This window comes from Psittacula echo (genome assembly GCF_963264785.1).
Source record: "Psittacula echo genome assembly, chromosome: 1".
Classification (NCBI taxonomy): Eukaryota; Metazoa; Chordata; class Aves; order Psittaciformes; family Psittacidae; genus Psittacula; species Psittacula echo.
Genome location: NC_137735.1, coordinates 54,181,960 through 54,205,149, shown reverse-complemented (window position 1 = coordinate 54,205,149; position 23,190 = coordinate 54,181,960). Strand labels below are relative to the sequence as shown.

Here is a 23,190-nt window from a genome sequence, read left to right as displayed (position 1 = left end):
AAGGGAGTATAGTGCCTTAAGTACAGCAAAACCAAGCAAGCAACAATTTGAAATGCAGCTTTCAGAAAGTTAGTTGGTTGTTCATGCTGAGAGTGCTGCAGGACAGGGGGTTCGGATGCAGTTAAAGCCATAAGTAACATCGATGGTCAGACTTTTCCAAAGCCTCCACTGGTTTTCATCTTTTCCAGCCTCTGCTGGCCAATGTTGTGTAGCCTGCAACAGAAGACAAGCGTGAAGGGGATGGTTCCTTCTGTCCATCTGTCCTTCTGTGACAGATCTCCACAGGACTGTTCAATGCTCCAGGTGAGGAATTCTGGCAGTGTGATGATTGTCAGATGTCTGGAGTTTACTGGAGACAAGGGTTGGGGAATATGTCCAAAAAGCCCTGCTTCTGCTGAGGGACAAGGGTCAGGTTGGCCATAACTTCCAACAGCTCCCAGCAGCTGAAGAGAAATTTATCATCAGGACAGTGGCAGTTAGGGGGAAGAGGACTTAAGTCTTGGAGAGTCTCTGTGAGAAGCCCATGATCCTCATCTCTTTAAGGTGGAGGAGGTATGTGGCATGTCAGGCCCTGGTGGGGTGGGCTGTGTGCTCCAACAGTGTTTGAGAAGCATGATGACTACACAGCACATGTAAGACCTGAGCATCCAGTGGATTGCCCTGGTGATCCCATGGAGTTGTCCTGCTGTAAACAGACTGACCAAGTTGAGTTTGTGGTGTTGTTAGAGTCTTGCCTCTCAAGGGAGCATCACAAACGCTGATAACTTTAATTGGAAAGCACCTTCTAAGCGTCTTTGGTTGTCCCATCATCCCTAGTGCAGAGCTGCTGCCATACAAGTTTTGGTGCAGAACTCACATGGACTTGTCTGAAAAGGCAAGCCATTACCTTGTAATGATTGCCCTGAATTGTGCTCAGGAAGGGACCCTTTGGTAGAAGTCACTAGCTCCCTCCCTGTAGGAAACTTTGCATTAACTAGGTACTAGCTAGTTACAGTCCAGATGCCTTTTGCCTTGAAATGGCAAAGCAGTGGTTATAAAACTCTTGTCTAATAGCAGAGTGTAGCAAGGGCTTCATAGCACAGAGCCACTGCTGAGAATTCCAGGGTTAGGTAGAGGTTTTGTCCCCTGTATATTTGTACAATCATTTAGTGTATTTCAGGTTTAAAGCTTGATCTGCCTAATCCGAAGTCCTGCTAAACTCTGCAAAATTACCACACATATATGGGTATTTCACATGATTTGCCATGAAGTCACATGCAGCAGTGCTTCTCAGGCTGTCCAGCAAAGTACTAGCAGCTTATGTTTGCAGCTGAGGTTTGTTAGAGCCAGCACTCACTTGGTTGAGATCTGAAGATGACAACAGGCTAAACAGTGAACAGGGGTTAAGTATCTCAGTGTTGGTCCTGTGCAGTAGAAAGGAGGGCAATGTAAATGATCTGGAGGATCGGTTACAGGTCTGTTGCAGGCAGTGTTGCTGTGAGTGTGCCCATCCTGACAGGAACACACAATGGAGAATAAAGTCAGGGGTGGCTGTCACAAATTCACAGAGGTTTGTTTGAGCCTGGCCACTTAGCCTAGGGTAGCAGGTCAGGGTATAAGGGTGATTTGATATAAGATGTGCTTGAAATATTAAATTGTAGCTTCATATGAAATCAGGAACTTTAGAATGGCAATGCTTGTGTATTTGTAGATTGTCTTGTTTAACAAAGCAATCACCAGCAAAGACTTGCTAAGGGAAAATCGAGATGTGTTATACCTTGGCTGAACACTTGTTTCTCAGTAAAAAATAGCTCATTTGTGAAGCAGGTTCAGGATAGTTGTTGCATGGAGGGTGATAGCATTCATCCGTTTGAGGGGCAAATGCCATCTGACCCACAAGGCAGGTTTCTCCCTGCGCTTTCTCATCAAGGAGTAGCTCTGGTTTGATACACTGGCTCTAGGCAGGCTGTGGTGTTGGAAGCTGGTCACACACTGACCTGAACATATTCTGATAATTTCTGCTTTTCCAATAAGGGTTTCCCGCTGTGGGGTTTTCACTGGTTGTGAATGGGAGAAAGCTGAAGTGAATTTTTGGGGGCTGGAAAACAGGTTGGCATTTCTTGGATGGTTTTTTTTTGTGGTTTTTTTTTTTTCCACTTTTCTCCTCTCTGCATCCTAGAGTTGTGAAATAAATGCATATAGGTTCTGCAAAGAAGTATGCTTTCATGTTTGGCTTGGGGTGGGGGGGTGGGGGGGTTTGTTACTTCCATGAAAAAATGGCCATACACTATTGGGGGAAAAAGTTGTTGCAAATGCATGGTGCTTAAAACACTTGAACGAGTGGTCAGTGCAGTTTTACTGCTAATAAAGTAACTTTGCTAAACACTGATGACTCACCACCTAATTTTATATCAACCAAAGTTCTGAAGAGTCTGGTCCACAAAAGATAATTCAGATACTGAATTACTGAAGAGAAGAACTTAGATGGGATGCTGAGATAACAATTTCTTGAAATAACAGCTTAATTTTTGATAGTGTTACACTTTAAATAAAAATGTCTTGTCTTGCTACAGTTCATAAGTAATCTAGGTCTTGAGGCTAAGGATGAAGTGATCTTTACAGTACCAAAGTTTTTTCTTGTTAATGAATGAATAAATGAACAAACAAAAGTTTTTAGTACTCATAGTATAATTTAATGTATTTTCTTTCCATTCTTTTTTGATGATGTGTTCTTTTTAGTTAGCTTTATCAGTTCCTGAACTTATTAAATGTTAGTTCAATATAATGAACTGTATTTATGTGACTGGATATTTGTGTTGGCAGCTGCCTGCATGCATTCAATGCAGTGCTCTTGTGAGCATTACACCAAGACTTCCACAAAAGTTTGTGTTATTTGAACACAGGAAAAGAGATCCCTCACATGAAACTTGATTTGATCAATCTGTGAACTATGAAGGACCACACACGACGGTGTAGTTGTACTTCTGATGCTAGCATTCCCTTAATTACAGGGTACCCATTCTTTCATGAAAATGCTGGAGGCTTACTTCCCCCTTTTTCTGCTTGGCTGCCCTGTGTATAGTCTTTGCAACACTAAACCTGTATTTATGTAGAAATCCATGTATTTAAGAGAATGTGGACACAGTTACAGCCATATGAAGAGACTCACACGCAGCTTTTAAAGTATTTATGGATGTAATTTATATTTCTTGCTCGGATGAGCCTTCTTTTTTGGTATGCACCAAATGTCTATATGCCTCATTTCTGCAATGCAAGTTTGTGATTTGGCCTTATTTTGTGAATCCTTATCCAAGTAACTTAGTTAGGTTTTAAGGTGTATTTATTGATTTGGTCAGTTCTTCCTGCCCACACAGAATTAATGTTCTCTCTGCCTTCTGTAACTGCTCTTTCTCTCTTCTGGGTATTGTAAAGCCTACCAAATCATTACATCATTTCCAGGTTTTGCTTTTCCTGTCTGGGTGAGACGACCTATAGGAAGAATATTCCAGTGTTTAAATAAAGCTGCATTGAACATATGAGATGAGATGAATTTGCAATTGCTGAAGCTGTTACTGTTTCTGTGAACTTATATATATACTTACAGAAAGCTTGTTAAGATCCAGGTGCATTCCCAGCAGCAGAGGTATTCCCATATGCCTTATTTCCCTGAAAAGTGAATGCTTGAATGGTGTTACGACTTGACTTTTATTTGGAGAAAGGGAGGTATTGTTTGTTTTCTTTTAAATCGTGCATACCAGAGAGCATTTGCTGTTGACAGCCATAACAGGCCTTCCTACCCACTAGCTCTGTGAATAAATTTGGAATTTTCATTTTATGCATTATTAACATCAATATTCAAATAAATTGGGGATGAGGAAATGCTACAATAATTGCAAACTGGAACAATTTCTTACAACTCTAGTAGTTCTACAGTAGAAGTAGTAAAATAAATGTACATAGTAAGTAATTTTGAGTATGATCGTTTGTTGTGCTCAGTGGTGAGTTTATTATGAAAAATGCCATTCTTTGTTTCTGGAGTGGATTTTTAAATAGATTTTATATTGAAAGTGAGATATGTAACGTATTGCATCAGTGTAATGGATTACCTCATTTGCAGCTGTGTCCTAACACAGTACTTTTACATCTTTTTGTTTACAATGTTTTACTTCATTTTCTTTTGCAGTATAAAGAAATGTAAAAACTATTATGAAGTCCTTGGGGTGTCAAAGGATGCGGGTGAAGAAGACCTAAAGAAGGCTTATAGAAAACTTGCTTTGAAATTCCACCCAGACAAAAACGATGCACCTGGAGCAACAGAGGCTTTTAAAAGTAAAAACCCTTTTTCACTTCAGATTTCTTTTGTGATTAAACTGTGTTAGATGAATAGAAATTCATCTGCACTGGTCGCTTGTCTTTACAAAATTGTCAGTGTGGTGTTCTGTACCTAATATTAAACTGACATTTTAATCCAAGAACATACTTGATCTTTATTGTCCTAACATATGCCTAGAAGTATAGATAAATAATGTGGGCTTTTGCAGTAGGGTTCAGTTTCAGAAGATTAACTCTAATTATCAGGTACAAGGAGTGAATACTTGATCTGTGAAACTCATTGCACTTTTTTACTGTTGTTGACTTAATGTAGTCAATTGAATCTTAACTATCTTAAATCTTTACTTGAGCCTGAAAAAAGCAAAGCAATATCTGACAGCAGAATGCAGTTTTTGCTGATTCACATGCCACGCTGTTACCTTTTCCTTAGAACTCCTTGTTTGTATGTAGTTTTGCTACTTTTTCCACACAGAAACACTTGGGTTCAAACATGGCCTTATTAACAGTTGCCTTTGACCATTTCAGGTAAAATTTAGTCTGACTTGACCTGATCTTAGGCTGCACAAGGGAAATTGCTGTGGAAAAGCTTTTTAAGGAAAAGTACACCTTCATCTCAGACATAGATGAAGAAAAATGTGAATGTGTGAGAAATGATCATGCATAAGCAAACAATATGATTGTGGTACATCTATTTCATTTTTTTCCTGTGCAAGGTTTACATGCAGACATTTGAAAAAATGAATCAGATTTGAATTTGGGAAGGGGAAAAAAAAAAAAAAGAAAAAAAATGTCCTGTTGAGTAAGACTTCTGACACAGAAGTAATTTAAGAGGTAATTATAATAATATATTAACAATTCCAGATGACAATTGGATAGAATATAGCAGGAAGGTCGATGGTTAATGATTATTTTAATGCAGCTACATGATGGCTTTATCTAAAATAAAAAGTGTTATTCTTAGAAAATTGACTCCAGCCCTATGAGTAAAATAATTCTTCTTTGTTAATAGCATTTTAAATAACCTTTGAAATGTTAGAAATCAGTTTCTTATTATTTAATCTTTTGTTTAACATTAGCGCTTTCTACAAGTTTGATATCCTCAGCTTATTTTCATTTTCTGGTTCTTAACTAGGTGAGTAAATGAAGAGAACATTTTGTAGGGGAATCTTGTTGACTAAAAATAACTCAATAAAAGGTAGCATTTTTCTTGCTTCAAAATGATTGTAATCTTTTTTGTATGGCTGAGTAAATTTATTGTTTAGTTTGCCTTTAAAGGTGTCTGATGAGTTTCTAACATCCAGCTGAGAAAAGGAGTTTCACAGTAATAGCTATTATTTCATAATAGCGCATTATTTTAAGGAAGGGCCACGTTAGAGAACAGAGTTTGATGTTAGGCAAGGTACTTAGATCTTGAGCTACGTAGTACAACTCTTTTTTCTTCTGTATTGAGTGGTCTCCCTGAGATTGTGTTTCAGATTAAGAAGTTTGTACAAATATAATCACTTTTAATCTCTTGGATTCACTTTTAATCTCTTGGAATCTCTTTGACCAACTTCATCAAAAATATTTCTTTTGAAACTTTTGAGCAGTTAGGGGGTTTTTTTGGTTTTTTGCTTGGGTTTTTTTGTTGGTTTTTTTTTCAATTTTTTAAAGTCTTTTATGTAAAGAAAATTATCTTTGAATCAAATCTGTTGTGAATTATCATTAAATAATTAAAACCAAATAACAAATAGTCAAAATGCTGACCATACTGTGACAGTATGCTGTCTTCTCTTTAGCTGCAGTCGCCTGATTTATGTCTCCCTAAATTCTAACTCTTGGGAAAATATAGATTTTTACTACCAATTTTATCCTCATGCTGAATAGAGGATACAGGAGGAACCTTGCAGCAATATTTGGTGTCAGTAGTGTATATCATGCTCTCAGTGTACATTGCCAGGCTTAATTTCTTTGGGTTTTCTCCTCCAGTTAAAGGAATTACTAATGATTATTTCTAAGGGCATCTTAAAAGGCACATAGTTAAGATTCATTAACTTCCTTTTTTTTTTTTCCCAATTGGATAATGTTGAAAACAGTAATCATGCAAAGTCATGGTCCTCATTTGCATGTGTTGAGGTTGTAGTGCTGCACCTCTCACAAAATTTTGATGACTGATGGCTTCTCGACACTGAAAACCAATCCCTGTGCCTTGTGTTGGTTGGCTGCAAAAGAAGCCTTTTGTTGGAGCGGCCTGGAAGAGAGAGAAGACAAGAAAGCAGAAAGGTTTAATAAAGATACGACTGAGTGAAGATTGTTCATTGAGTGCCAACAGAGATTTTCCTTCAGTCTGCAAGAGCTGTATGTCTGTGTACAGCAACTAGGGTTAAAGCTTGTAAAGTTAGCAGAGCTTTTGGTTTTTCACACTGATTCTGTCCATGCTCACCTAACTCAGTTTTTCCTTTTCTACTGTCAAAGTTGAAGTTGCCCATTTGTGATAACGTAGCATAAATGCGGACAAGCATCCAGGCCAGGCGCTGCAAACATTGAGGTCGTACTGACAACTTTAGGAGCACACATGTTCCTGCCATGCATGTGTGTTACATCATGCAAAATGTTATTAATGTAATCCGTAAAATATCTTAAGAAGAACACAGAAAAATACATTAATACTCTTGTAGATAATAAAGTTGATGCATTCAAAAAAATCTTACCACTTACCAATGGAAACCAAAGGAAACCAAAGAAAACCTACATGATGTTTTTAAGCTAGGCTGCTAGAGCAAACTGAACTTTGCAATTACCCAGCTTTAAAGCTCTCATTGTAATGCGGGATGCTTTTTTAGTAATTGCAGTGAGCGAGAACATTTCCACAAGTGTAGGTGTTCCCCTAGAAAAAGAAACAAAGCTCTCCTGCCTTCTGCCTAATTCAGCAGGATAAAAGGCTTTGAATGGCGTTGGTGGGAAACTCTATGGAAGCTATGCTAAGAAAAGTAGAGATGTTTCTGGACCTTGTTCTACTGTAGTTGATTTGTAACATACAGCAAAAGACATCATTCTCTGCGTATTCCTGACTTTGAAGTTGCAATTTTCATGCTGGAATAGCACTTATCTTTCATTTATGGGAGTTGTCTTTTATTCCTTGTTTCAGAAATTGGAAACGCATATGCTGTGTTGAGTAATCCCGAAAAGCGAAAGCAGTATGACCTTACAGGCAGCGAAGAGCAAACATGCAATCACCCTAGCAACGGCAGATTCAACTTCCATAGAGGTTGTGAGGCAGATATTACCCCAGAGGATCTATTCAACATGTTTTTTGGAGGGGCCTTTCCAACAGGTATTTGTATATATCAGTATAATCATTGGGATACAGTGGTACTCCCCAGAGTGGCATTAGAGTTTGTGGTACTGTAAAACAGTAAAATTACTCCAGCCTGCCTACAACCTCAATTCTTTAATCTGCATCACAGTTTGTTTTTCCCCTAAGTGTTGCTAAATCCCCAAAATGCAAGTTCGGTTCTTTGGGGTTACTATGGTGATTCTGCAGTCCATGAAATAAGAAAATCAGTTGTCTTAGAGCTTAAAATATTTATTTTAAACCACTTTGAAGGTGTAAGATATCTTAAAGCTATTTTATGTGCCATTGTGCAGCAATGCTAAGTGTTTTATGTTGTTGCTTCTGTATTGACCTCTAAATAGTTTTGGGTTTTTTACATCATTTAAATATGGATATTTCTTTCCTTAGGTAGTGTACATTCATTTTCTAATGGTCGTGCTGGCTACAGTCATCCTAATCAGCACCGTCAGAGTGGACATGAGAGGGAGGAAGAGAGGGGTGATGTATGTTTAAGCACCATTGACTTTAAACTATGGATTGTAAAATTTGCTGGTACTCACTTTCAGTGCTGTGATTGCACAGGAGCTCTGTATTGTAGAGGAGAATTTGTGCTTGCCAGTTATGTATTTTAAAACTTTGGCAGGTTGTACTACTTAATATAAATAGACATGCAAACTTGAGAATAGCCTGGTTTTGTAAATCTGTTGTTGTATGTCACTATCTTTCTAGTGACTGGTGGTATTAGCCTAAGTATGCCAGTAGTTCTGGTCACTAATCCTTGACTACATTTAAACATTTATTTGGGCTGAGGTAAGAATTGAACTTAAGGCTCGATATTCATCTATACGAATTACATATAGTCTGATATAATTACATACAACTGTATAGATGAGACCAAATCATTGCATAGAATGTAACTGAATGGAGCTATTCACTTGGTAACTGTTTGTGGCTACAAGCTAACCCATGAATTCTTGCAGCTTGAGCAGTGAATATTGTGTATGCATCAGAAAGTTAAGATAACAATACAGTGTTTGCAGTTATAGTTTGCCTAGCAGTTTTTGATGTTTAAAGCAGAAAGTCACACTTAGTATTAAATCTTGTCAAATGTGTTTACTTGATGCAGTTTTGTGAAATACCTGAATCTCTTTCTTTCCTTAGGGAGGTTTCTCTATGTTCATTCAGCTGATGCCTATTATTGTACTGATCCTTGTCTCCTTGTTGAGCCAGTTGATGGTATCTAACCCTCCTTACGCCTTATACCCAAGATCGTAAGTAATGCTCAATTACATTAGCTTAAAACAGAGGGAGGATATTGCAATCAGCCTCTCCCACTTAGAAGCATTTTAGAGAGCCTTTTGTTAAACAAGAAACAAGTGTCTTAATAATGTGGCTTTTTCGAGATCAAGGGTGTTTAAGCAGCAGAACCTTAATATTCAGGTAAATGTAGAAATTTTTATTCTCTGGCAAATTATGCAGCCATTCATTTCTTTACTTGTCTTGAAACAAATTCAGTAATGTGCTCTTCTTCTATAATAGCAATGTTTTAAAAAAGTGTTATTTGTGGTGTAAAAACCCATAAAATAAGTATCTAGTCTTTCTCTCCCCAATCGCTCCTTCTTTGCAGAAGTACAGGGCAGACCATAAAAATGCAGACAGAAAACTTGCGTGTCATTTATTATGTCAACAAGGACTTTAAAAATGAATACAAAGGAGAGTCATTACAGAAAGTGGAAAAGAGTGTGGAAGAGGATTATGTGTCCAGCATTCGTAATAACTGTTGGAAGGAGAGGCAACAAAGTAAGTTTAGCAATATGTGTATTTTCATGAAATCATGTATTACTGTAAGAAATTATTGCCTCAGGCAAGAATGAAGTGCTTGTATTATTAAAACATTTCAATGAGAAAGCAAGCATAAAGTTCCCTACTGTTTCTCACTTCTAAAAGGGTCCCCAGTGTCATTTGATTTTTGTGCTTTACTCAGTAACCTAACAACCATCTGCAAATCATCAGCAATTTTAACCTGCTACTCTATTATCTGTGACTGTTTCTCAGAAGAATAAAGACTACAGTGAATTGATAATGAGAAAGAAATTGCTCTAAGGACAGGAAACACTGACATAAATGTTTCTGGAGAAGGAACCACAGTACATACAAACACTGCTTTTCACGGTGACCGAGGACACACAACGCATCCTGTTAAACTTCATAAGCTGCAAATCAGTGGTTAATGTTTTGCCAGTGCTGAATAATTTTCCCCCCTGAACTTGGTACCTTGGCTATATCAGACCTTAAAATGGTTGGGTTTTTGGTTTTGGTGTGGTTTTTTTTTAGTTTGCCATCTTGTTTTCTAATCTAATTTAATATTATACAAGGAGGTATTTTCTTTCAGAAGCCTAGAATTCAGTGTTAAAGTGTAAGAATTTTGAATAGCATTGAATAGCACTGATTTCATCATCCATTTTAACCTGTTATTCTTTTATCTGTGCTCATTTTGTGAGCTTTTCATGCTCTATGAGAGCAGTGCTGCTAAAATTACGTCAATGTTAAAACCAGATGGTTTCAACTTTTCAGGCAGTAAGCCTCAATAATAACTTACTGGATAAACTCATTCACAAACTGTCAGTAAACTGACCAGAATCAGACAGAATGCTCTTCTTTGAGTGAAATCATGTGTTCCTGCACAACTTTACTCTCTGCAGTCCAGTCATGCCATGCCTTTCAGCTGAGATGGCCCCTCAGTTTCTCCCAGTTGTAAAAGACAACCTGTCATCACAGCTAGTCACATGAACAAGACCACATGCATTCTTTACACTCAGCCTGTACGTATACAAATACAAATTGCACTGCCCATGCATAGCAGGTCCAATGCTTCCTGGAGATTTTACTCTCCTTGCCCATGAGTACATACTGCTTATGCACAAGTAAATCTCTACAGTTTTACAAATTGTGCCCAGGAAAGACCTGCTGGGCAGAAAACTGTGCTGCTGGGTCACATGTATGCAAGAGAAACACCAGTGCTCTGGGGGAAACACTTTGGATTATTTCCCAGACTACTAGATTTGGTGAGAATAATTTTTTCCAGGTTTTTCAGACACAGGAAATCATCAGAGAGTTTTCAGGTATAATTCATAAGGAAATACCAAAACTTGTATTTTTCCAACTAGATTGTCCTTTGATCATCTTGAAATGTTTGAATATGTTCACTTTTCATGAAACGAATACCTAGTTTTTCATCTCCAGGGGTTGCTAGATAAATGATTAGTAGTCTTATAATAAAATAGTTAACAAAAGTGAGACGTGGTTATTAACAAACAAAGGTATAATCCAGCACAAAAAATAAAAAGAGGACATATGATTTGCACATTTTTACAGCTGAGTGTGGATCTGGAAGGATAGTTTGCTTTCACTTACCTAGTCATTACGCTTAGATTTACTGGCATGTTACATTTGTGTCTCCTGTAATGTATTTACTGTTTGAATATCTTTGAAAAGGTTTAGTTGATGTACATTTTCCACCTGAGGAGGGAAAGAAGAGAAAGAATACCTTTCCCATCTTTCAGCCTTTATTCTTGACATGATTAGATTTTTAAGCATTAACAGCCCTGGACAATGCAGAGAGGCCCATGCTTCTGTATAATATACATGTTTATAGGGAAAAATGTAATGACTACAGAAGCATCTGACCATAGTATAAAGAAGAAAAATTACCTGAAGGTGGTGACTGTCATGTTGTTTGCTACTTGCAATTTATCAGGTTGTGAAAACTACCCAAATTGATTTTGGGTAAGAGGCTCCTAATAGATTTTCTCTATTTATAGAAACAGCTGATTTTGTGGGTTTACGACTTTAAAATAGCTGTTGTGTGTTGGATCTCCTTGACAGTTAAAATCTTTCCAGCGTTGACTGACACTTAAGAAAGCCTTGCTAATCCACTGTGAGTTGAAGGGGAGAAAAAGATTTTATACAATTAAAATGCTTAACAATGTCAAGGTATTGAACACCAGTATAATACAGAGAGTTCTTTTATTGATACCTCTGAACACTGGCAGTCTGAAGCAGCATCACCTGAAGTAATGGGCTTAACATTGAGAATGGATTTTTGGGCACAGACAAGACACCGGAGCTGTCAATAATACACAAGGTCACTGAGTGTGGCCTGTATTTGCATTGTTTTATGAGGTCTGAAGAAGTAGTAGGGTATTTTTTTTGTTGTTTTTTTAATCAGATACTGCTGTATGAAATGTGCAGGTGCTAGAAAGCTGTTACCACTTTCTCTGCTCAATAGACGGAAGGAGAAAAGGGCAAGGATTAAACGCGAGGTGTTTTACACAGCTTTGAGAAGGAATGTATTGTGTGCAAAGTATTCAGGTTTTAACCTGAAAAAAACTTTTCTCTTTTTTTCTCAAAGAAACAGACTTACTTTATGCAGCAAAAGTGTATCGAGATGACCGTCTCCGAAGGAAAGCAGACTCCATGTCCATGGACAACTGCAAAGAACTAGAACGGTTGACCAGCCTCTATCGAGGAGGATGAACTACACTTATCCACATCCATCTTTACGTATGCCGTTCTGTCTCTTGTAAATTAAGAAGAGATTAGTTTCACCATGAATGCTGGAAAAGAGGGGTGGATGTAAAACTCTACTGTGTAGCTGTTTCCAGAAACCTTATGCTGAAATATCATTTAATGGCTTCTTTACCTACTGTGAAATATAGGTAACTTTAATTGTCTAGATTTTACTTCCAAGCTTCTGTGAATTCTTTCAGCAGAGAGAATAGCTCAGAAAGGATGCTATACTTGTAGAGACTTAGTCATAGTGGTTCTCCTCTAACATATTTGCCATGTAAATATCTGTGGAAAGAACACTTTGTGTATATACGAGTTAAATGACTTTCTATTTAAAAATCTCAGAAATTTAGTTCCATACAACATTTTGTCTCACTGATGGAATAAATAGTATGATTACATCACTCCTATTCAGATGTCAAGTGTGTGGAGTTGAAACAAGAATTTTTAATATTTTATCTCTAACTCTATGTAAAATCTTCTAGGTTTACCAGCTTAGAGGAACTTGGTATTTTTAAATATAATGGCATATATTCCTAAATACCTGTTGGGGTACATTGATCTGGTGTAGAGTAGCAGTTAGCTGTTGTAGTTTTTTAGTGTTTCTAAGCAATGCTGAGAGACCTAAGAACTACACTAATCTCTTTTCCAAGTAAATATTTGCAAATGCTGTACAGGCCATTACAAGCATTGCTTTTAGTACTTGCAGCAGTTTACAGCAGCTCTACCATTTGGTATTCCAGTAGTAGTAAATCCATGCGTATGGTTAACATGCATCCATAGCTTCCTGAATTTTCACTGGAAAGGTAGAGGAAAACATGCAATAGTAAAATCTTAAAGCTAAAAAAAGATTAGAAAAAGAAAAGGCAACCTTTTTTTTTTTTTTTCCTGGCAGGCTTCCATTTTCTTACTCTTTTTTTTTTATTACAAGCTAGGTCCCAACATTGATTCCCCCAATGGGTACCACAAGTAGAGCAGGGAAACATTGCTAAGGACAAGCTATGTGCCTTTCAACACTTCCGCCAACTATTTAAATGCTTTGCTAGCTTGCAGTAGGCTCCTATGGTCAGAGCCATATTGCTTGTCCTGGGGCAGAAGAGGTAGAGTATGCGTTTTTCTGGACCAGAGTGTTGCTGGGCAGACTTCCTAGACGTGAGCAAACATACCATTTGGTCTGTACGTGGAAACTATATGTAGCCACACCTGCTGATGCAAAGAGGTGTTTTGAAGCAGCTAAGTACAATGTACTTGAAGTTTATCAAAAGCACGTTGAAACTCTTTTTAGGTTCAGTAGCTGATGTTTTTACTTTTTAACAGGGCTGTGCAGGAGAATCTTTCTTGTATTTGAGAATGCCAGGTGGCTCTTAATAAGGGCAGTATTTTTTGTCTGAGAAAACTGCTATGTTTGAGCAATGCTATCGGTTTATGTGGAGCCAAGTTCTCCTTCTGAACTGAAAGTTTAAATACTTGACTGCCTTCATCAGAATTCCTCCTGATCCCAAGCAGGATTTGACTTTAGAGATACACTAAATCCTATTGCTCTAAGTGACCCAGAAATCATTTTGCATATATACCTTTTCTACGCTGTCCCACTGGAAATGTTGAATTGGTGTAAAATGAGAGGGACTAGCTGCAGGCTTTTAAGCAGCTAAACCAGCACTCAGGGTGAACGTGAAAGCCTGAGGTACAAAGCAGAACTAACAGCTGCTGAAACAAATGGGAAAATAAAAGGGTTGCTGTACTGGACATCCTTACTAAGATCGTAGGAAAACCATGCAGAAGTAATGGAAAGGCACCCACGTGTTTGAAGTCTGCAATAGAAATTTATGGAGAAAACGTGATTCCCCAGATTTTGCAACTGTCCAGAATGTATTGTAATTATACTAATGAAAACAAACTGTCAAAGTACGTACTGGTACTCCTGTGTCTTCTTAATAGAAGAAAATTGTTCCAAAGGCTTTAATAGGTACTCAGGCCTTCCCATTCACAAATGAGTGTGAGCTTGCAGAGTGATCTTTTAGTTCAGATGCCACACGCACATCAAGTATCAGAACAGTGAAGTCAGAGTGAAGAGATGCTGCTAGCATCATGTAGTAATCCGGTGGGTTGTGTCTGCCCTGCTCCCGCTGCAGCTGAGAAGCAGGTAAATGGACAAATATTGGGCTGTGTTAGGCTGGTTAGATTGCTATCAGTAGGTACCTCAGCAAACCAGAATGACTCAGTGGCTGTGGCAGCGCAGGTGTCCCAGTAGTTTAAAAGCAAGACCTGGGTGGCTACATCTCACTGGATTATCTACTGCAATTGCCATTTTCAGGGAAATTACTTAGTATTTAAAAGACTGAATGGTGGCACGCTTTGAAATATGCAGTGACATGTAGAAGAATGCTGTTATTTCCCGTAGCGTAACGTTTAACCTGCTCTAAACATGGCCTGCAAATGTTCTTTCAATATTCCACGTAGGTGTTTCTGTCCTCATGATTGTTACTGTTTTCTCAAGTCTGAAGGTTTTTTCTTTAGGAAAAAGGAGGAATCTGCTGGAAATTTCAGAATGGATTTTCTTACCGGCAAGATGCCAGCTGAGGAGAGTGGAGTACTTGGGTATTGTCATTTGACCTTTCTTCAGAAGGTGAAGTTCTCATTAAACTAAGGTATCATAAAGAAAGGGAAAAAACAAAACTGGTTTTGAATGGCCTGACTAAAAATCCCTGAACTTTTCTAGCTACCGAGAATTAACTCCTTAGTCTATTTACACATTACCTGTATATTTAATCTAGAATTAAAGATAGCACATGCATGGGTTTTTGATTTCTCCTCTACAAGAGCAAGCAGGAAAGTCCTGCAGAAAGTGAAGACTTTTGACATGACTCTGACATACCTTGATGAGAAAGGGAGCTTATAGTGATCAGTCTGTGTTCTATTTATGGAGCATCCTGAGTCACAAGTGTGTTCAGTGTTCACATCTGATGAACATTTCCCTACAAGTTCTCTAACTGTTCAGGTAAAACAAATTAAATTTGATTTAATTTTACGTTTTGGTTTGTTTGTTTTTTTTTTTAACCTTTTTTTAAAGTCTTGATTCTTTTACAAGTTTGCAAGAAAAGTAGAACATTATAGCACTAAAATGTAACAGATGTATTTAAATAGGCAGTAGAGACAACTTTAAATTATGTACATTTTTAATGTAATTTTGTAATGAATGCTGTAAAAGGATTAAAATGAGAGGGCAAGAATATGTTTTCTAAGGTTGTTTGTTCTATAAATTCCATTCATCCGCTAAGCAGTTGTTACTCTTTCTTCCTGTAATTGGTCAAAGAGAGCAGATGGAAAATGTAACAGTGAAAGCAAACATTTTGGTTTAAAAAAAAGCACTTACCATACAAATTCCTGAAGCTGTAACTGCTAAAAGTCCTGGTTTCCCAGTTGTCTCTATTGGGTTAACAGAGCGCAGTCAGTTTAACCAGAGGGACTTTGGTCATCATGATTCATGGCAGTTGGAAGCCCCAGTGATGTATCCCCTATCTACTAACAACTCAGTATGACCTTGCAAGTGCTGCTCATCTCTGGGCACTGCTTTCTCCATGCTCCTTTGTAAACCTGGAGAAAGGATACCATGTAACAAATGCCAAATTCTGTGCCATTTTTGGCATGTGATCAAGAGCAAATAGTACAAATGTAATAAATATAGGAAGGAAATACACCATTTGTTGTGGTTTAACCCCAGATGGCATCTAAGTACCACACAGCCACTCACTGACACACACACCCTGGTGGGATGGGGAGGAGAACAGGAAAAAAGGGAAAACCTGTGGGTTCAAATAACAGTTTAATGACTGAAATAAAATAAAATATGATTGTAAGAATATAATTGTAATGAAAAGACAACAAAAAGAGGAATAAACCCCAAAACAGGCAATCAATGCACAATACAGTTGCTCACCACCAGCTGACTGATGCCCAGCCTGTGTCTCCCAGCCAACTCCCCTGCAGTTTCTGTACCAAGCATGATGTGGTATGGTGTGGAATATCCCTTTGGCCAGGTTGGGTCCTGGCTGTGCTCCCTCCCAGCTTCCTGTGCCCCTCCTCACTGGTAGAGCATGGGAAAATGAGAAGTCCTCGATGTAAGGACTACTTGGCAACAACTAAAACATTGGTGTGTTATCAGCATTGTTCTCAGACTGCAGCCAGAGCACAGCACTGCACCAGATGCTAGGAAGAAAATTAACCCTATCCCAGCCAAAAGCAGGACAATATCCATCCCTTATTCTATACCATTTACATCATGCCCAGGTCCCACACTTTCCAATACACCATCACCTTTCCTGTCTTTTGATACACACACACAAAGATATCATTTCCCTAGTCTATGGACCATCCCTGTAAAATAACCATTAAGTTCATTTAGTCCATCTGTTTTAACAGCCTTTCAGGGCAGGAGAGGTGGTGTTGCATTGTTGCATGCTGAAGCCAGTCCTGATTAATCTGTATGATTTTTACTGTAATACCCTTGACAGAGCAATCCAAAGGAAGTCAGGTTCAGATCCTTGAATCTGAAGTGGTGGACACAGTGCAGTGATGGGTATATAGCCACCATAGAAGTGATAATATACAGTGTTGCATAGCAATCGGCATCACAGAGTTTAATTCATGGGCTATTTTCACCCAGAATTATACCTTGAGGTACGCATCAGACTTCCCCATCTTCCCGCATTACCCACCAAGTATATCCGGGTCCTTGAGCAAAAGCAATCCCATGAGTGGGTTTGCCTTTACCTGAAGCAGGAATAACCCAGACTGTCTTCCCCAGCAAATTCTTCATGTGCACCACAGGAACTTTGTCCCCCTCTACAATATGTAAAAGTTCTGACTGGGCTGGGCCAGCCCTGTTGGCAGATCCTCTGGTGTTGACCAACCAGGTGGCCTTTGGTAAGTGTGTATCCCAATGCTTGAAAGTTCCCCCACCCATTGCTCTCAGTGTAGTTTTTAACAGCCCATTGTACCGTTCGATTTTCCCAGAGGCTGGTGCATGGTAGGGGATGTGATATACCCACTCAATGCCATGCTCTTTGGCCCAAGTGTCTATAAGGTTATTCCGGAAATGAGTCCCATTGTCTGATTCAATTCTTTCTGGGGTGCCATGTCGCCACAAAATCTGGTTCTCAAGGCTCAGGATAGTGTTCCGGGCAGTGGCATGGGGCACAGTGTACGTTTCCAGCCACCCAGTGCTTGCTTCTACCATGGTAAGCACATGGCTCTTGCCTTGGCAGGTTGGTGGGAGTGTGATATAATGAATCTGCCAGGCCTCCCCGTACTTATGCCGGATGAACCTGATTTATTTCTTCACTTTAGCTGTTACATTATCAGCCTGCAGGCCGGCGGCCCGATGGACTACATCCAATATCACTGAGCATCCCTTGTCACCACAACGCCAAGGGCTCCCACCTCCCGCACTGTGCTCCACTTCGTCCACGGACCCGCTGCGCCTGCGTCTGCGCAGGAGTTGCAGAGCCGGCGCGAAGCGCTTCCGGGTTCGCGGGGGCTGACGCGCCGTCATGTGACAGCGGCTTAAAGGGAAAGCGGCGGCTGCAGGGGGGTAGCAGCGACAGCGCAGCACAGAGCAGGGCGGGCCGGCGGCGCACACAGGTGTGGCGGGGAGGGGAAGGCAGCGCCCCCACCCCCGGAACCGCGGCCCAACCGCGCTCCCTTCGCTGGGCGGGTGGGGGCGGCTTCTACCAAGGCAGCGGGGTGGGGGGAGGCGGCCGGGCCTCAGGGTGGGGGCGCGTTCGCCCGTCGCTCTCCTCCTTCGGGGTGGGTGACCGGCGCCCTCTCGTCTCGCAGGCCCGCGGAGGTGGCGGCAGCGCCGGCAGGGCCCCAGCCATGGCCGACGTAAGTGCGGCTCCGGGAGGTGGTTGAGGCGCGGGCGGCTGCGCGGCGGGAGGCCTGGGAGGGAGCACGGCCGGGGCGGCGGGAGGTGCCGGGGCCTGGCGCGAAGCGCGGCGTTCCATGGACGTAAGTAACGCGCGGTCCCGTCTCTGCCCGCAGGACCTGAAGAGGTTCCTGTACAAGAAGCTGCCGAGGTAACTGCGGGGGGGCGCGGCGGGCCCTGCGGAGCACGGGCTGGCGGCGGAGTCGCTTCTGGTTTAGAGAGGCGATCATCCGTGCCGGGCTGTGGCAGGGGGACAGTCGCTCTGGTAAACGCTCTGGGTCCCTCAAGTGTGGTGTGATGAAGAGAGCTTCGCGTCCACTCGCTTTCTGGGAAGCGGTGGGGTGTGCTCGGCCCGCCCGGCCGAGAGGTGGATGGAAAAGCCGTTCCTCGTGACTCGGTTGCCTAATCCTTGACAGCTCCCTTGTCCGTAATTACCGGTTACTGGCAGCGTTAAACAGGTTTGCCACAGCCGCAGATCTGAGGCAGGGTGACATTGGTGCTCACTGGGAGAGGGCACCACCAAAGGGCTCCTGGTTGACTAAGGGAACTCGGTTAGTTGTACCGGTCCTCTTGGGAAGTGCCAGTTGCTGGGAGTCTCATGGAATTCTTAGTCGTTTAATTTGTTATTCCTTGTTTTACTGCTCCAAGATCTCACCTGCACTATACAGAACAAGCCCCTTTCCATGGAACACTGCATTAGTGAAGGTGTCAGTCTGTCCCGTATTTCCCCCTTCCTTGCGCGTTTGTTCAGGGAAAACAAGATCTTGACAACTAACTACTCGGTTTTTAAGATAGTGTCTTCTCATTTTTCCGCAGCGTTGAAGGTCTTCATGCGATTGTAGTCTCGGACAGAGACGGAGTGCCTGTTATCAAAGGTAACTCCACCTTCTCCCTGTGCCTTGCAGCCGATGCCGTGACTGAACGGCAGGGGGTGGAGCAGCACGTCAGAATCTGCCCTGGTTGTGCCCAATACCTGAGTATCCAAATCAAAGAATTAAATTGGACTTCTAGTTCAGTAGTCGATTATGTACCTCTTTAAATTGATCCTTTGTTTGTGGCCTCAGTAGTTGCAGGGCACAGAGATTCTCTCAGCTCAAGGGCTGGAATGAGCACACACAGCAGGGGGGACACAACCAAAGTAACATCAGCACAGGCTGCGTGTACTGAAGGAAAAGTCTGTTCCTTAGGTGTGCTAGGAAGGATGCTGGTGTAGGGAGCACTGATGGTGTACTGAATATTATTAAGTGATGAAGATTGCCCTCTACTCATTGTGGAAGTACATGAGATGTGTTACATGTTCCCCCATATCAGATGTACTTCTAGTGGAGGACTGAGCCAGCTAACTCCTTGAGATGCAGTCAGACATGCCTTGTAGTGATAAGAATTGTCTTGTTTTGTTCCAGTTGCCAATGATAATGCTCCAGAACACGCACTGCGACCAGGCTTTCTGTCCACCTTTGCCCTTGCCACAGATCAGGGCAGTAAACTGGGACTGTCTAAAAACAAAAGTATCATCTGCTATTACAATACGTACCAGGTGAGTCACCTCAGTGTGGTTTGTTCTTTGTGACCCAGGCTGCTCCTGCATTACATTTCCAAGGCCAGGTTGGACAGCGCCTTGAGCAGCCTGATCTAGTGGAAGGTGTCCCTGCCCATGGCAGGGGGTTGGAACTGAATGGTCTTAAGGACCTTTCCAACCCAACCCATTCTGTGATTCCACACTAACAAGGGAGAGGGGGTTGTTTAAACGCTGCCAGTCTTCGACTTCACTGCTCTTTAAGTATTTGCATGTTATTTCTCACACTGCTTAAATGCCAGAGCCTAAGCTGTCACACCATTTGTTCAGCTTCTCCTCTATTTCTCAAAACTGAGATGTACTGGTTGAAAATAGTGAAGTTTTCTGAAGAGGTGGGGATCAGGAATTTGGAGCAGGTGCTGCTCATGTGGCCTTCAATCTGTTGCAAAGGCTTTACATTCTCTTTCACAAACAATATTTATTTATAATTAGTGACACCTAAACTAATAAGCACATGCAGTCTGCTTCGTAGCTGATCTTGTTGCCAGAGTGATTTAGAGATAAGAAAGCTTGGAAATGCCACTCTCTTTTTTTTTTTTTTTTTTTTTTTACAAGCTGGTTATTTGTGTCCTGAAATCCATCACCTACCAAATTTCTGCTCCTTCTCAGGTCCTAGTGGTCTTCAGAGCTGTTTATTATGACTGCAGTAAACTGGCCAGCTGTTTAGCCTGGCCTCTTTGGAAAATAAACGGGTGAATGAGCTAGTTTACACACATTGAGTGCATTCATTTGATTCTCTTGATGTGACTGGCTTCTTGTTGTGCTCAAGGTTCCAGTTCCCTGTTAATGGAAGTAGAGATACTGCTGTACACCGAATAGTATTTTAAAACAATAGACCCCCCTGCTTTCATGCTGCCTGTGGAAAGTGTGGTGGATAACACTGTAGAGTACAGGAAAAAGGGAAACGCCAGGCTTTGAGCTCCTGGTACCATGCTGTAAGTTCTTTTGGTGTTTTCAACTGAGGAGGCTGCTTGTTTCAGATAGCATTTAAGTGTCAGAGCTCTGATATCCAACATGCTTAGCTGCTGACTGAACACTGTTCTCTCTCCTTCCAGGTGGTGCAGTTCAACCGCTTACCTTTGGTAGTAAGCTTCATTGCTAGCAGCAATGCCAATACCGGTACGTCTTCATGTGTATTTTAAATATGGTGGTATTTTAAGATCCAGATGTTTAAATAATTAAAACCAAATCACCTGAATTTACTTTGATGTATATTAACTTTGCTCCTGCTATGAATTTTGTCAGCATATTGTAAAGGAGAGATTTAGATTAGATACAAGGAGGAAATTCTTCACTATGAGGGTGGTGAGGCCCTGGCACAGGTTGCCCAGAGAAGCTGTGGCTGCCCCATCTCTGGCAGTGTTCAAAGCCAGGTTGGATGGGGCTTTGAGCAACCTGGTCTAGTGGAAGGTGTCCCTGCCCATGGCAAGGGGTTGGAACTGGATGAGCTTTAAGGTCCCTTCCAACCCAAACCATTCTGTGACTCTATGAAAGGTGTGAGTAAAAATGCATAGCTTTTTAAGTGACTTGTTGAAGTTGTTCTTTTAGAAGCACAAGTTCTCCTGTGGTTAGCCTTACCCTTGCTGTGTGAGCATGCTCACTGCACCAGTAGTGCTTGTACTGTACAAGCCAGTTGTTCAGTCTCTTCCAAGTTGGGTTCTGCAGTAACACATGTAGCTTCAGCCCCTCAGTTGTGTGGGGTGGGGAGTCCTCTGAGCCTTGCTCATGAGGGCATTGTCTAATGAGTGTGAGCCAAAGGGACTGAATCCTTGTGCAGCTGCTTGGACTTTGGCAGCTGTGGGAAGCAGGGAGGCAACAGTGGAGGCCAGCAGCAGGACAGGAGAGCTGTGCTGCATGGGATGTGCCCCTGTTGTTCCCATGGAGTGATTAGCCCAAGTGAAAGGTTTTGTGTTTTGGAACATGCTTCCTGTGACTTGGGAGGGAGTGGTGAGGTTTGCAGAGAGGCTTCTCAGTTATGTGGTTTGATGGGATGTTTGTTGTGTCTCTCCTCTCTTTCCAGGGCTGATTCTAAGTCTAGAGAAGGAGCTCGCGCCTCTGTTTGAAGAACTGAGGCAGGTTGTTGAAGTTTCTTAACCTGATGGTATAGCCAGAGTGCAGCATTCCTCTGCAGCTCAGTGGACAGATTCAATAATCCTCAGTCAAATAACACGCCTCAGAAGAAATACCACAGCTCCTTAGTATACTAAGTAAGAGTAAATTGTACATAGTACTGAATCTGAAATGATCTATTAGTGTGTTGTAGGTGGATGTTACTTTAGGCCATGCTTCTTGTATCATGCAGTACTGAAGAGACCACCAAAATAGCTCCCATGGAGTTTAGCTCTGCCAGATCGGCATGATGCCACTGGCTCACATGAGCAACCCACAGATCCACAGATCTCTTGCTTTACAGGAAACCAGGCAGGTATTGGGGGGTGTCCTACTATGTGTTGGAAGGCAGATTGGTTGTACAGTGTTATCAGTTGTGGTTGAAGGAGTTACTGTGAGAGCAAGTTTACTAGCCGTGATGTGTCGGTACAATCAATAAATATCCCAGCTTTCTCACAGTGGTGATACTTTTGGCAAGGGAATGCTACTAATCTGGATGCTAGCTGCATCCTGCTTCCATTGAGAAGAAAGCTATTTCTGTGAAAGCTGTTGCCTCAGGGGTGTTCCTGATGCCCAGATAAAAGCACCTGAACAATGTCTCATTTTTCTTCATGGGGTTTTTGTGTTATATAGTTGTGAAGATCTGTTGTCTCATAGTCCTAGTGTGGGTTCATCACTAATGACTCTCTCGGCTCATTTACCCTTAGGTTTTCCTAAGTAAATACATATAAATAAATACAGTATTTTTAAATGACAGAGCCTGGTCCAGTCTTCTGTCACACCATAATACTCCATAGCACACCGGCTTTTCTGTCGCTGTTTGTAAATGTACAAAACCCAGGAGTTTAGAGCCTGAAAACTAACCAACATGTCTCTTGGCTGGGTGATAAGGATAGAGAGTCCCATGCCAATGCAGAGATCCTATCACTGGGGTCAGTCCTCCCCCTTATTCCCTCCTGTGTTCCCCTTTGTGACGGCTGCAGTGTAGACTTGTAGCACTGAAACCAAGCACTAAGTGTGAGCTCTTGGCAGGTCTCTGCCCCAGGCTGGGAAAGGGGGTGCCACTGCCCCTTGTTCACACCTTGCCCCCCTTCAGCATCAGGCAGGATGGGGGGAGCAGCTGTGCTGGAAATGAAGACTGGGAATCCTTGGCTCAAAGCTCTCTCAGAAATTAAAAGGTGTTGGTCAACCCTTTTCCATTTAAACTGAGCTCCTGGTGGAAGCTTCCGTCGCTGGTCCTCACAGTACCAGCTGGAAACTGAGCCCTAGGGCGTCCATGCGTATTTCTGGCAAAAAGCATTTGCATTCCACCTGAGGCCTCCTCTTGCTGTAAGCTCCTCTTCAGCTCATCTACTGGTCACTGTTTCCTAGGCCTGCCAACTGCATTTC

At 41.4% G+C, this 23,190-nt stretch overlaps 2 protein-coding genes across 4 annotated transcripts in view; both read left to right on the top strand.

Moving 5' to 3' along the window:
- Window positions 1–17,198, top strand: part of DNAJB14 (DnaJ heat shock protein family (Hsp40) member B14) — a 30,606-nt gene extending 13,408 nt beyond the window's left edge. Inside the window, exons 3-9 of one of the 3 annotated variants that reach the window (XR_013957798.1) lie at window positions 4,163–4,308; window positions 7,439–7,624; window positions 8,033–8,127; window positions 8,786–8,895; window positions 9,252–9,424; window positions 12,036–12,342; window positions 14,711–17,016. Coding sequence is in view for 2 of the 3 variants with exons in the window: in XM_080627091.1 (XP_080483217.1) it covers window positions 4,163–4,308; window positions 7,439–7,624; window positions 8,033–8,127; window positions 8,786–8,895; window positions 9,252–9,424; window positions 12,036–12,160 (835 nt within the window). In the remaining variant the exon portion in view is untranslated. Of the gene's footprint in view, window positions 1–4,162; window positions 4,309–7,438; window positions 7,625–8,032; window positions 8,128–8,785; window positions 8,896–9,251; window positions 9,425–12,035 lie in introns of all 3 variants that reach the window. The other 2 variants (XM_080627091.1, XM_080627092.1) reach the window with 2 other exon arrangements.
- Window positions 17,199–17,749: 551 nt separating this feature from the next.
- On the top strand, window positions 17,750–22,557 carry LAMTOR3 (late endosomal/lysosomal adaptor, MAPK and MTOR activator 3). Its single transcript, XM_080627467.1, has 7 exons — window positions 17,750–17,833; window positions 18,029–18,076; window positions 18,233–18,267; window positions 18,933–18,991; window positions 19,520–19,653; window positions 20,748–20,811; window positions 21,713–22,557. Exons 2-7 carry the CDS (start codon window positions 18,068–18,070, stop codon window positions 21,784–21,786), a joined length of 375 nt encoding a protein of 124 aa, XP_080483593.1. The 5' UTR covers window positions 17,750–17,833; window positions 18,029–18,067; the 3' UTR covers window positions 21,787–22,557.
- The last annotated feature ends 633 nt before the right edge of the window (window positions 22,558–23,190 follow it).

What these genes read in the sequence shown, in the direction of transcription:
- LAMTOR3 (XM_080627467.1), top strand. An exon ending in GCTATTACAATACGTACCAG is followed by an intron (nt 19,654 to 20,747) that starts GTGAGTCACCTC and finishes CTCTCCTTCCAG; the next exon opens with GTGGTGCAGTTCAACCGCTT. An exon ending in TAGCAGCAATGCCAATACCG is followed by an intron (nt 20,812 to 21,712) that starts GTACGTCTTCAT and finishes CTCTCTTTCCAG; the next exon opens with GGCTGATTCTAAGTCTAGAG.